Source organism: Pomacea canaliculata, linkage group LG2 (assembly GCF_003073045.1).
Source record: "Pomacea canaliculata isolate SZHN2017 linkage group LG2, ASM307304v1, whole genome shotgun sequence".
Taxonomy (NCBI): Eukaryota; Metazoa; Mollusca; class Gastropoda; order Architaenioglossa; family Ampullariidae; genus Pomacea; species Pomacea canaliculata.
Window position 1 is genome coordinate 13,964,523 of NC_037591.1, and position 13,442 is coordinate 13,977,964.

The following is a 13,442-nucleotide window of genomic DNA, read 5'->3' on the forward strand; positions in this document are numbered from 1 at the left end:
TGTTTGAAGACATCGGTTAAATACCATTTAATATGACGATAATGATAACGACCCTTGCTGCCGCCAGGGTATATTTAAATCAGGGGTGGGCAATTAATTTTCCCAAGGGGCCGCATGAGAAACTGGGATGTTTTAGAGGGCCGGACTAAAATAGTTAACTCAGTTTTACCCAATACTGTATATATACTGGCGGGCCGGCCAGCGGGCGGGCCGGTCAGAGACAGGAGGCGGGCCGGATCCGGCCCGCGGGCCGGCGTTTGCCCAGGTCTGATTTAAATCAACGATTCAACGATGCCCTGGGCTGTGCAGATGGGTCCTCGTCTTTCGTCACAAATATGCTCCATTAATTTTACAGTAACCTACCAATGTGTCAAACTGACACTTTCACACTCTTTGATCAGCTTCCGACAAGTAATATCAAATGAGATGATTATTTAACAGGGTTAATCATTTCAAACAGAAAGCTTACATCCTTGTGATGTGCTCTCTTTCTTTGTCTGGTCAGACACTTTTTCATTTCTTTTTGTCCACTCCCCTTAAGGATTCAGATACGTGGCAAAAAACGGTTTGGCAAACCTATTTTTGAAAACAACAAGTCCGCTTTACAACTGTTTCCCAAACCAGTTTTAGGGACTGTTAGACAGGTAAATAAATCCGTGATTTCGATTGCACGAACTATTTTATTGCAAATCTACTCGCGAATCATGGTAAAGAAAGTATTATTGCTTAAGTTACAACTGTTTAAACACACACACACACTCCGAGAATCGAAACCACCTTCTTAAGAATTCTAGCCAACGCACTTATCTCCTTCCTCACTTTGACTTCAGCCGTCGATGTGTCCAGCACTTACTACTTAGCTTTAACGAAATACTGAGTAATGTGGGAAAACAGACGAAAACTTTTTAAATTGGTCCTAAAACGGCAAACAAGAGACACACAGGTCCTCCTAGTCATTATCTAGTCATTACCTATAAGCATATGCTCCAAGCTCTCCTAGAGCTTCTGAGGCGTACTTATCAACATATCCTGTGCATGGAGAGAGATGTGTAGCCATGTGTCTCCAAGATGGATTTGTTATATTCACTAGATTTGAGGAAATAGCATCTTGAGTTGATCTTTGATTGGTCGTCAGAGAAAAAAATGTTTACTCAACGCTTTCAAGGATAATCTTAGTAAAAGATGAAATCAAGCCTCAAATTGGCACTCTCATTCGTCTGTACTAAAAAAATGTGTGGCTTACCCACCACACAAACGGGAAGGGGAAGGGGGTTGATGGTTGGGGGTTGGAAGATGACATCAAAAGGAAGGAAACTACAAAGGCACAAAATAATGTCCTTCTGTGCGACAGCTGCACCTGCGGTCTCCCAATGTAGAACGCCAGTAACCTTTGACGGTTTGGTTTTTTTTTTGGGTAGTTGTAGTTAGTGTGGATGTAGAAGGCGTGGAGGTCTGCATAGGAGTGGTTATTGGAGTATGGGTGGCTGTCAAAATAGGGGTGGTGGTCTGAATAGGGGTGGTTATCGGAGTAGGAGTTCTTCCTGGTGTAGGGATGGTTGTCGGAGTATGGATGGTGGTAGGAGTAGAGGTAGTTGTCGGGGTAGAAGTGGTGGTTGTGGGAGTAGTTGTCTTCCTAGTCGTCTTCCCTTCGTAATATTCTCTGTTTCTTACAAACGATGATGAACAACCCAAGTCATCAAGCTCAAGCTTCACAAACACGTATTGTCACAATAAGCAATGTTTTCATATCACGTTTTGCACTTTTATTTTCAAAAAGAAATTATTGTTTTTTGCAATCTTTACATGCATCAAAGATAGTATGGAAACTAGGCTGCACCTGACAGGGTGAGTTGCTTTGTTCTTCAGTGATTTTTCTACATTTTTGTGCAAAGTCTTTGCTCATTCGTATCCTAATTTGTTGTCTGTTTATTGCTCTTAACTGATCTTTTAAGGGATGAAGCTGACATCACAGCATCCAACTGTAAGATTGACTGTTTGTCTGTTGCTATTTAGCAACCATTGCACGCAGACAGACAGTTCATCTACTCACGCTCGTGCAATAGCGATATTTATTTTTTATTTTTCCACTTACAGCATTTTGTAAATGACAAAGTATAGTTACAGAGGAATCCTACACGTGTCTCTGTATAGTTCATAAAAGAAGCGCTGTCACGTGATGGTCTATTAAAATGGAGCCTAGAGGTAGGTAAACTTTTCTAATCCAGGTGATTGTGTTTAGTTTATTACCAGACCCCATACTTTGAAGAGTGGAATACAAGATACTAAACCAAATGCTTGTGTGGAGTGTATTACAAAATGGCTGTAGAGTTTATTGAAAGGTACTTTCTACATCTACAAGAGAAAAATCTTGACCTGTTTACAGCTCAATGAAAAAAACAAATCTCCTCTTAATGGATGTTCATGCTGTTGATATATTTCTTGTATGTTGGCGATACTTTATCGTGATTATATTTATAGAATATACATATGTATCACAAATAAATAAGTCCCTCTGTTAGTGGGAAAGAGATGTGATTATAGCAACCACTAACCACTGATATCTTTACATGTATACGAGTGCACATTTTAAACAAGTACATTTCTACAATTTCTCAAGCAGCAGAGCTTTGGTAAATGCCCAAAATAATCACAAAAAAACTAAAAACTAAATACTAGAAATATTCACACACAAAAGCAGAAAACGCGAGCTGTTCTGACAAATATATTAAAACAAAAAGTTGTCGATTGTTGATCTACCAGCCTCGAAAGATGATGACAGATAGTGCCAAACATTTACAACACCATGGTCTATTTGAAGATGTTTGTTAATACCATTTAATACCACCTGATCATGATAAAGCCTCTTGCTGCCGCTAGGGGCGATTTCAATCTGTGTTTCAACTATACCCTGGGCTGTGGGTCACAAATATTGTCCGTTGATTTTACATCACGATCTCTTACTATCTCGTTTCCAATGTTTGTTAATAACATTTAAATATGAGATGATATTGATAAAGTCCGTTACACATGCAAAGGTATATGGAAACTTTATTTTCAGCTATACCCTGGACTGTATTGATGGATCCTCGTGTTTCTTCAGTCATCCTCCAGTAATTTTGCAGTAATTTGCTAAATTATAAAAAGGACACTTTCAATCTCAGCTTTCTACAAAAGTATCAAACATTATTATAATTACACAGGGACCATAAATCCTATTAATTAATAAAGAATATAAATTTATAAAACTACCACAAATGTCTTCAAGATCTCAACGATGGCTTCAAAGAGTTCAAGATGGCGATTGACAAAGGATGTGACCATACGAACACACATCAGCGCCAGCTTGACCAGAGAAATAAGCATCTGTACTGTTCTTCTACCTTCATAGTTCTTTATTTTCATCTGGGCACTTAGCTGATGTTTGCCATTGTTTAATCTGTTTGATAATCTATTTTCATTCGGAAACAAACTGATCAACGAAAACTAAGGTACGCCATGTTGACTGCGATATTTAGTTTCGTTGCTATGGCGTTTCCTACTCTCGGATTCTGAATTCAAATGATGTGTATCAAACGCTTCTGCAGCAGTATATTTCCAGTGTTTTTTTATGTGGGCGTACACATATTTCGTAGCAGCCCGGTGGCGCAACGGTTAGCGCTGTTAGCGCTGTTAGCGCTGTTAGCGCCTGTCACCAATACAGTGAAGGTTGGCTGCCCTGAGTTCATTTCTCGTCTCGGGCATGCTGTTCTTTCTCTGCACGTGGCATCTGTTTACAGGGCTGGCCGCCCTCCGCCAAGGACGGTCCCAAGCCCGGCTGAAAAAAAAAAGGAGGAGGGTTGGGCGTGGGGCCAGCACCCCCACCCCGTAAAAACAAATCTTTGCTACCAAAACATCGACAACAGTTAAGACTAGTCGATGGCCTATGCCCCAGGAGGAGCGAAGGGCCTAAAAAAAAACCCCACATATTTCGTGATTGTATTTATGTTTTCATCATGAGCTACGCCTTGTTTATATTTAGCAGCTTTGTTTAGCCGCAGGGTTGTGACCGAGCGCCGATGAAGGAGCACGAGGCTGGCCCATGGAGGTGTGAGTTGGAGTCTAATATATTCTATGGATGCCTGCGGTCAATGCTAAAAACGAGAGAAACAACTTATATTGTGGATTCACCCAGACATGTGTCAGTGGGGTTCCAATATTTTTATATATATATACATGTCTGAATAGAGATGATCAACACAGCTAGTTGCACAAGTGTAGCTCTGTGGGCGCAGACAACATGAGCCTAAAGGCAACTTGGTTTCCCGCTGTTGTCGTCTGCATTTTATTTTATGTTGTTACTCAAGTTGTGTATGCTGTTGGCCAGTTCATTCTTTTTTGTTATCCAGCCTATTGTTCTCTTTCCTTCAGCCTCGACCACTGTCCAAAGTACTTTGAAAAGCGTTCTTACACAAAGTGTCGTGCAACTTCACGTGCAGAGGCAGCCGTCTGTCCTCCTGATATATCCTCCGATATGAGTAAAATAATTTATGAAGACAACGGTGTACAGTCGAAAGAAAGTAGAAGTAGCACAAGTAGTATATAGCATATTTCTACACTGTAGAACAGACTCAATGCGCTTTACACAAATGAAAACAAATGACAATGTAATACAGAGTCTAAGTACATGCAGATCGTATGTGCGCCACTCGCAATTATAATAATAATCATAATAATAATCACAGAATTATACAAACACATACACGGACGCACACTAAATAACATGTAAACGTTTTGTCTATAGAAACATGTACAGTACATTCTTAGCCCCCGCGGGGCCCGAGGCATAGGGTTTCATTTGGAGCCAAGTTACCACATTAATCACAAGCGTGGGGCTGCTGACGACTATCAGAAGCTTGGGGCCCTCGGCAAATGCCTCGTCTGCGTGACCCTGTGTAGAATGACAAATTGGATGATGAAACATGAATCGAGTAGTTGCTCCCAGATTGCTCAATCCAGTTGGAAACTACAAGCGAGGCCGCAAATCCTCCTATTGACACCGCAGTTCCGGTCGTAGGAGGGAACAAACACACACGAGTCGTGTTTGCTTTTCTTGTCTTTACACCCCAATAGGTGTACCCGCCGGTATAAGAAGGAACAGCCTCTCCACAATTGTAACCACTAAAGTGTAATAGTGTGTAAGAATGGTGTGAGAGGGTGTCTGTAGGTGTGTGTGCCTGTGTGTGTGTGTGTGATAACTACGATAAGGGTCGAGCGTGGTCCAGGTGGCAGGTTGTCAGTCCTCAATGCACTCGCGGAATAAATTAAAAGAAGTCGGCGCAGTCACTCCGGCTGTTTTGAGTGAAATGGAGAGAAATGGGGTCGCAAGTAGCACAGTCTATAACGAATACAATAAAGATGCTCCCACATAAAACTACAAGAATTAAACCTCATCCAGACATTTCTCGTAGACAAAAAGAGTTCTGCTGCACAATCTGTCACGGATCTTGTAGATTGGTCAAGTAAGGTCTTTAAACACTTCACTGTGTGCTGTAATCGAAACTCTTTTAATAAATTTATTTTAGACACCTTTTCCATAACTCATCCGTAACTAATTTTCTCAACCGCTTAAAGCTTCCCCACATCCAACAGTTTTTTGAGATTTTTATTTTTGTTTGTTTGTTTGTTTGTTTGCTTTGTTCTTTAGGATTTTTTTTTTATCCCTGCTGCATCTGTAACCTTTTCGGAAGCTCAAGATTCGTAGGTTGATTTGTCTTTCAGGTAAACATAGGACCAAAGTCAAAACCATGTAGTCAAAAAACTTTCTTTATGAATCACAAAGAATACCTCATTGGAATAGCAAAACAAAAATCAGCAAATATAAACACAAATGTTTTTATTGTTAAATAAAGCGTGAAAATGTGGTTGTCGTTGAACTCTATGTAAACGTATTGTTCAGGTTCTTCCAAATAAATCTCCATCCTGTTGGCACACCTTTGGGCAAGGTGTCTTCTTAATGGCAGGGCAGCTGAAGATGGTCTCGATCAAGTACAATAAAGAGCGCCTGCGGAGGAGAATGGACGAGCAGAGGTTTCTGTACACGCCCGGTGTTATTGTTATACTTGAGTAGACATGATTTATGTCCTGTACTCCTACAACTGTAGGCTATTTTACTTCTGTTGACACGGCTCATTACACACAAGCAAACATAGCTGCTGGCTCGTGAGATTCACAGATTGTGAGTCAAACCTCCCGACAGACAACTCCCTAGTTCCTATGTCGCAGCAATAAATGCAGCTTACTTCTCGCAATTTGCTCACAAGAAGTTAGATTTTATCACCTTTCGGGTTCTTTTTATTTTATATATATAGCCCAAACTTAGCCAGCCTATGCAGTTCTCTCCCTTCCACGTAATGCCCCGAAGAAAGTAAAGTATTAACAACTCGCTAACGACCTCAAAAAGGTCAAAGGACGACCCTTACCTATACTGTTCCATGTATCTGAAACTGCTTTATTCAGAAGAGGAATAAATTATTGACAGAGTTAAATAACTTATTTATTTGTTACATGAAGTCCCAGTGAGTGAAATTGCTGCATTTAAAGGTAACGTACAAATACTTTCAACTTCATGCTGATTACGAAAAAATTCGAGGAAATTTAAACTTGAAAGATGGATGACACAATCAATGAAGAGCAAGGTTTTCGTGACATTCATTTATTTTCTTGCTCACATCGCATTCCTTCAAGAAGATAACAAATCAACAATAACAATAAATACTGCACTACAACAACGTGCACTCGAAATAAATTAGCAAAAATTATGAACAGGTTAGTTGTTCACAGAACAACGATCACGTGCGAGGGACGTAGAACGCCGTAGTCTGGCGTCGTCACCGAGGAAAGACTGGCAGTTTGGAAGTTAGTGACAAGGACGGAGTCACGACAAGGGGCTGGCGGTGTCTATCGGCCCCGGATGCTAGACACAGCGGTAGACAGTCCTAACAGCATCCGTGGTGATGGTGATGTACTTTAACCTGCCGTGTGAAGACATAAACAACATTAGCTGGACACATTACTTGCACACAACACGCGGGAAAGCATCTGGTCCAAAGAACAGCCATTGTCGGTCAAGAATCATCGATATGTTGGTTCTTTGGTATGTGTTCATGTCTGAGTCCTGTCTTGACTGTCAGTCAGTGTATTTGTACGGCTGTGTTCCCGTCTGACTAACGGCAGCGCGCATGTGTGTGTGTGAGAGAGAGAGAGAAAGCACATATTTGTCAACATGTCTACCAAATGTCACTGCCAGGGAGAGTCGAGTTAATGGAGGGTTGTTCCAGACAGTAAAAGAAAAGAATGTGGCAGTCATCCATACACACCTGGTTCGTACACAAGTCCTCCAGTTCCACGGCCCGCAACGGGTCATGACCTCCTCTTTCACTATTCGTTTGTATGTCTTCTTGTACGGGACATTATGTGGCTCGTACTTGCAGGACCTGTACACAGAGTTAAACTGATCTCAGCTCACAAACTTACACACACTTGTGCATGAAATACAGGATTTAAACTCACTTCTACTTAATTTTAGCATTGACAGCAACTGCGCGTAAAAGTCTACTTACCTAAGTATGCATTATTCCTGAAATAGTATTTATTGAGATTTTGATATGACTCTATGAGAAGATTTCAAATGTATATCTTGATGCCACTTATCTGCTGTTCAACGGTCATTGCGATGCTAGTGTACATGTAATGTGTTCATACCTGCGCTCACATCGGCGCCCGAAAACGTGTTTGGGACACCGACAGGTGTCCTTGCGACATCGCCCTCCATTAAGACAGGTTATATTGCAGGTGTCTGGTGATGTCATCGCAGGTGTATCTGTATTCAAATGTTGAGAAAAGGTTATTGCAAATAGCGCGCGCGCGCGCACACACACACATATTAACACCGATGTAACAACTACCGATCAAACATAGGACTGCTAAAAATAAAAAAGTAAACAGGGTAGTTGCCGAATTAAACGGACATTTCAATATCTCGCCCTTTAAATCTCCTGACATTATGTTTATCATGCTCTGCCGAGAAGCAGTGCGTGCTTTCAAATGCACCGGCCCAGACTGCTCACCTCTTTGACACCAACGACCCGAGAAGCCAGTCGGGCAGTCGCACCTGTTGGGGCCCACGCACTTTCCCCCCGTTTCGACACTTCTTGTCGCATTTATCTGGAAGGATGATCACCTCCATGTACTTTACAAAAATTAAACGTGAACAAAAAAAACTTCAGCTTCTCTCTCTCTCACACACACACAGAAGAGACCCCCACACACACACAGATGATCCCATCGCTCCCTCAATACACAGTTTGCAGTAATGCCCTTGGAGGGTCTTACATTTTTTGCAGCGGGGACCCCAGTAGCCGGCGGTACATGCGCACACGTTAGGGGCCACGCACGTGCCTCCATTCCTACAACGCGAGACGACAACGAGCTGCGGACAAAAGACAACAGTTTTTCTCCATCATCATCATCATCATCGTCGTCGTCGTTGTTTTCGTAGCAGGACATGCCTGTTACCTCGTTTAAGCTTGTCAAGCTGTAACCTTCTATATAGTGAAATCCTAACACACTAACAGACACACACGGCTTACGTTTGTTGCAGTTTTTGCCCCGGAAGTTGGCCGGGCAAGAACAGCGATTGGGCGAAACACACTTGCCTCCGTTAGCACAGCCATGACGGCAAACAGCTGTTCGACAAAAAAAAAAAAAAAACAGGCAGAAATGTTTATTACACGGTCGTGAACTAGAGGTCTGGGAAGTGTTTTACTTTATTTCTCTTGTACAGAGAGAAGCCATGCTGTGACAGTGCAGCCTAGTCAACGGAACGATAATCACACTAATGAGCCTTCCGCAGGGGGTCTATCATAGATGTGTATGGCAGATGATGGTGGAGAGATAGTTATTAACTCCGAATATTAAAATTAAAAACAAGGGGTGCAAAGACGGAAAGAATGGTGGACATAGCGTGAGGTGATAGCAATTCAGACAAAATAGCGCTCATCGAGAGAAAGAGACAGAGACACGGCAGATGGAGAGAGGGGAGAGAAAGAGACAGAGACACACTGGGAGATGGAGAGAGGGACAGCTCGCGCTCATCGAGAGAAAGAGACAGAGACACACAGGAGAGGGAGAGGGGGGACATCTCTGGTGTCCTTACCCTGCGTGCACGACTGGCCGGTGTAGCCTTTAGGACACCGACACTTGTCATAACGAACACACACCCGCCGTTGTGGCATCCTTGTCGGCAAAAAGCTGTAATCAAAGATGGTCATGTCTGTTCTGATAAAAATTTAATAACAGATAGACCCATTACTGTGAGGATAAAAGCTAATTCTAACAAGCCATAAACACGGTGATAACAAGTTCACCTAAGATTTGACCAACTGTTGGTATACCACACTTACGCTGGCAGTCTTGACCAACTGACCCATACGGGCATGCGCACTGGTTGTTTCCAATGCACTGACCACTGTTTACACAAGGCGGGCTGCAGACAGCTGCACACAAACAAAAGTTAAATAATAGGTAACAACGGTGGCTGTAAACACAAAAGATGGGTTTAATAACATATTTGTGTATAGTCTAATCACTTCGGGAACAAAACATTTGCAGTAATAATGAGACTTTTAATGATAGTAAAAATGTCTTGTATTCCTGATTCCTGAATCTGTATTTGATAAATCAGAAGTACGTTGCAGTGACACTTACGAGTTTCACAAAAATTTCCGGTGAAATTTCCAAAACACTTGCAGTGTCCAGGATGAGAACAAATTCCCCCATTTTGACATCCAGTACTGCACAGTGCTGTAAAATACAGACAGTAATAAAATATAAAAAAAAAATAAATGCCTTTGAAAATTTAGTGCAATAGAAACTGTCCGCAGGGTATTTGTGGGAGGTCTGTCTGTAAAAGCCTTTGTAACCAGCGTTTTAACTCCATTCTATACCAGCCCGCTGTGTAACTTCGACAACTTTCTTTCACTACAAGGGTTCATTTAAAGGACAGGTTAAACTGTCAACATTTTACAGTCTAATGTGTTCACTAAGCATGTCAAGCAAACTGTTGAAAAGGGCACGCATTCAGAAACGTCCATCATTCACACCTTTCATTCGCACGTGCTCACTGCTCATCCTTCCCTGACAGAAGGCGATGACAGACAAGGAAAGACACCACCATATACAAACAACTGACAAGATGAATGCTTTCGTCCGAAACATTTCGTTGTGACGCAAAAGATACGCCAAGAAAATATTAAGTGCAAGGCTGACAACTTGATCACCCATCTAAACGGACTGCAAGAAAGGTTCAGCATTACTTCGCTGAAATTGATGTGACTAAATACGATTGTATTCGTAATCCATTTCTGGCTGATCCTAGCACAAGCGGGTTGTCCACGGAAGAAGAAGAGCAGCTCATCGACCTTTCGAGTGACCAATCCCTGAAAATGGTTTCCAAATAACACCAGTGCCAACATTCTGGAGGTGCTTTCTGAGAAAGCAATGAAAGTTCTTCTAACATTTTCAACTTCATATATGTGTGAGCAAGGATTTTCAGCATTGGCAGCACTGAAGTCGAAATACAGAAATCACGCAGAGGCTGAGTTGCGAATAGCAGTGGGTACGAACATCGCACACAGGTTCGCTTCTCTATCAACCTTCTCATTAATCAAAGAGTGTCCAATAAAATAATATTTATTACCGCCACAGAATTTGCTTTAGTAACATTTCATTAACAGTTATACTTCTTGCAGATACCAACTTTGTTCTTCCGTTGTTGATTTCCTCGACGCGGCGTTCGACGTTAGCTAGGGCTCCCTCCCCCCCCCCACCGCTCTTCCACCGTCCTCGCTGGCTAAGGGGGGTCGCGGACGTACCGGTGTTCGTCAGGGGGGTCGTCACATGTAAAAGGTTGAGAACCGCTGCTGTAGTGGTTAAAAAAGCAAGTCGTTAAAGTGCAGTGTCACGGGTGTCCTGTTGCGGTGCTTTCTGTTGAATCAACAGCCATGCAGACAGGCTCAGACTACCGTTAAAAAAAACCCTCGCTTTTACCTGCTGTAGCAACAACATACCTGACTGACAGGAATCTCCTGTGTAGCCGAGCGGACAAGCGCACATCCCGCTCTCATTGCACGTGCCGCCGTTCTGACATGGCACGCGGCAAGTCACTGTCAAGTGCAAAGTGCGAGGAGCGTGAATTCACTCAAGCGTCAAAAGCATCGATCGACTACATTGACTAGATTAAAGATACACCAGTTTCGATGTTATTTCCTACATTACTATGTCATTTCTTCATAAATGGCCGTTCACTGAAAGCTACAACTCCAGTAGTACTTTCAATATTTGAAGAAAAGTGCCGTCCAGCAAAAAGGAAAAAAATGTCAATTATATATATATTTAGTCAAACTTCAGTTAACATAAATGTTTAACATAACTTTTACTCGTTAATTATCCGCCTGGAAGCGTTAAAAACAGTGAGTATTCAGAACAAAAGAAAAAAAAAACTCAAAAGCGTACCAGCGACAGGTCGAGCAGTTTTTGTGTCTTTCTGGGGGTTGACTGTAGTCGTCGTGATGACACCACCACCATTGTTGTTACCGTTGTCATCTTTGATGAGTTCAAACTAAAGAAACATACTCTTTATATGACAACAATTCCATTCTTAGGAGTTCTAAGTTATTCTCTCTTTCTCTCCTCACTCTTAATTTCTCTCTCTCTCTTTCTATCTCTCTTCCTCTCTTCGGTTAGATATTGTGTGTTCGTATTTCAAGATCTTGTTTGTCATTTGTTTTCCAATTATTAAAGATTTAGAGCAGAGAGTTCTCGTTTTCTGTCTCCCAACTCTGTCTTTCTCCTTCTCTTTCTCTCTTTCTCTCTCTCTCTGGCTGAATATTACCCGTATTTAAAGATCTTTTGTGCTAACATCAATGTTAAAGGTTTTGCGCTGGTCTCTCTCTCTCTCGTTGCCTTGGTGACGGGTGGTCATAAGCTTTTATGTGAATATTACGTTCTGATTTTGTATTTATGAAAGTGTATCAAATTTAGATACAAGTGAATGTGGTATTTATTGAATACATAATAAGACATTTTTAGCTGAATCAGCTGCTGTCAACTCACGTGGTCGCCAGTCTGAAAGTGGCACTGGCGCTCTGCCTGCTGGGGATCTTCACTGATAGACAGCTGCTCAATGTCTCCCTGAATGTAAAAACCAGACATGCAGTTTTGAAAACGAAGACGAACTTTACCCGACAGTACTTCGATAAACTCATTAATAATCAGTGCAATCATTAATTTATACAAATTCACACAGATTGTGATATTTAGTTTGAAACAAAAACAAAACCACAAATATAAACACCAACGGTACCTCGAAGGCAGAACCATAATTTGCGAAGTACGGTCCAACTGACAGCATGAGGTTGGTTCCCAGGGAGTTGCTTCCCCTTTTCATCTTCTTCTCTATGACGAATGTTGCAGTCGAAGTAGAGCACAGCTTGTCTCCCTTGGACCTTGATGGCGACGTGATACCACGTCTCGGGCTCCACCGTCACGTCGAAAGTAAGGGAGGCTACAGGCTTCGACGGTACGTCTAAGTACTCCAGGCGGAGTTGTCTCCCGATGTAAACAGCTATTCTTTGCCGCCCTGTCCAACATTTCAAAGCAAGTGGATTAAGCGAATGCATTGTAGTGATGATAGGCAACACTTTATCGTCAGAAAATGAAGATGAATAAAAAGACAATATCAGCTGTCATAATGATGATTATATTATTTTGATGATGATAATGACAAATTATTTTTATTGTATCTTTCAGAACAAAATTATCCTAACCCATCAAGTTCTCATAATCCGGCAATTTTTCTTCAGTCACATTTGGTTTGATTTAAATATAACTTGACATCCCCTGGAGGTGTTTCTCTTTTAGAACCTGTTGTAATGCTAACCTGAAATATCGTTGATGACCAGTGAATATCCTTCTTGCTCCGCTCTCCGCCGTAAGGTCATGATGATCGAAAAATCTCGAGGAAAGGTGACTTCAAAGAGAGAGGTTACCGGGAGAAAAAGTTTGGCAGAACGAGTGATGGTGAAGGCAGTGTTGCGGTCAGTGGTCTTCGTCACACCCAGCGGCAGTTTAGGGAAGACCAAGCAAGGGTACAAGGTCGATGACATCTGCCAGCAGAAAAATGTGATTAAAGCAAAGTATATGAAGGGGCTGTCGATAGACTGATAAACTCTGGAGTACATAAAACAATTAGCACTTTAGAGAGAAAACGCGTGTCAAAGACCTTCTATTTCCACAAATAAGCTTTCTAAGAATTAATCGTCGTCGTCATCATTGTTAACATCATCGTTGGTGTAATCATTATCATATTACCTTTGAGAAATACGGGGGGAGGGAAGGGGAATCAA

General features: G+C 41.8%; 1 protein-coding gene across 1 annotated transcript; it reads right to left on the reverse strand.

Annotated features, from left to right (window-relative positions):
- Positions 1-6,678: 6,678 nt before the first annotated feature.
- On the reverse strand, positions 6,679-13,158 carry LOC112554847 (wnt inhibitory factor 1-like). Its single transcript, XM_025222904.1, has 14 exons — positions 12,977-13,158; positions 12,401-12,676; positions 12,151-12,228; positions 11,551-11,656; positions 11,106-11,201; positions 9,745-9,840; positions 9,441-9,533; positions 9,194-9,288; positions 8,628-8,723; positions 8,371-8,467; positions 8,106-8,202; positions 7,741-7,858; positions 7,356-7,472; positions 6,679-7,010 (listed from the first exon to the last, which is right to left on the reverse strand). Exons 2-12 carry the CDS (start codon positions 12,482-12,484, stop codon positions 7,810-7,812), a joined length of 987 nt encoding a protein of 328 aa, XP_025078689.1. The 5' UTR covers positions 12,485-12,676; positions 12,977-13,158; the 3' UTR covers positions 6,679-7,010; positions 7,356-7,472; positions 7,741-7,809.
- Positions 13,159-13,442: the final 284 nt, after the last annotated feature.

What these genes read in the sequence shown, in the direction of transcription:
- LOC112554847 (XM_025222904.1), bottom strand. Translation starts at nt 12,484, where the DNA reads ATGAAAAGGGGAAGCAACTCCCTGGGAACCAACCTCATGCTGTCAGTT. An exon ending in CGGCCAGTCGTGCACGCAGG is followed by an intron (nt 8,724 to 9,193) that starts GTAAGGACACCA and finishes TTTGTCGAACAG; the next exon opens with CTGTTTGCCGTCATGGCTGT. An exon ending in GGGTCCCCGCTGCAAAAAAT is followed by an intron (nt 8,203 to 8,370) that starts GTAAGACCCTCC and finishes TCATCCTTCCAG; the next exon opens with ATAAATGCGACAAGAAGTGT.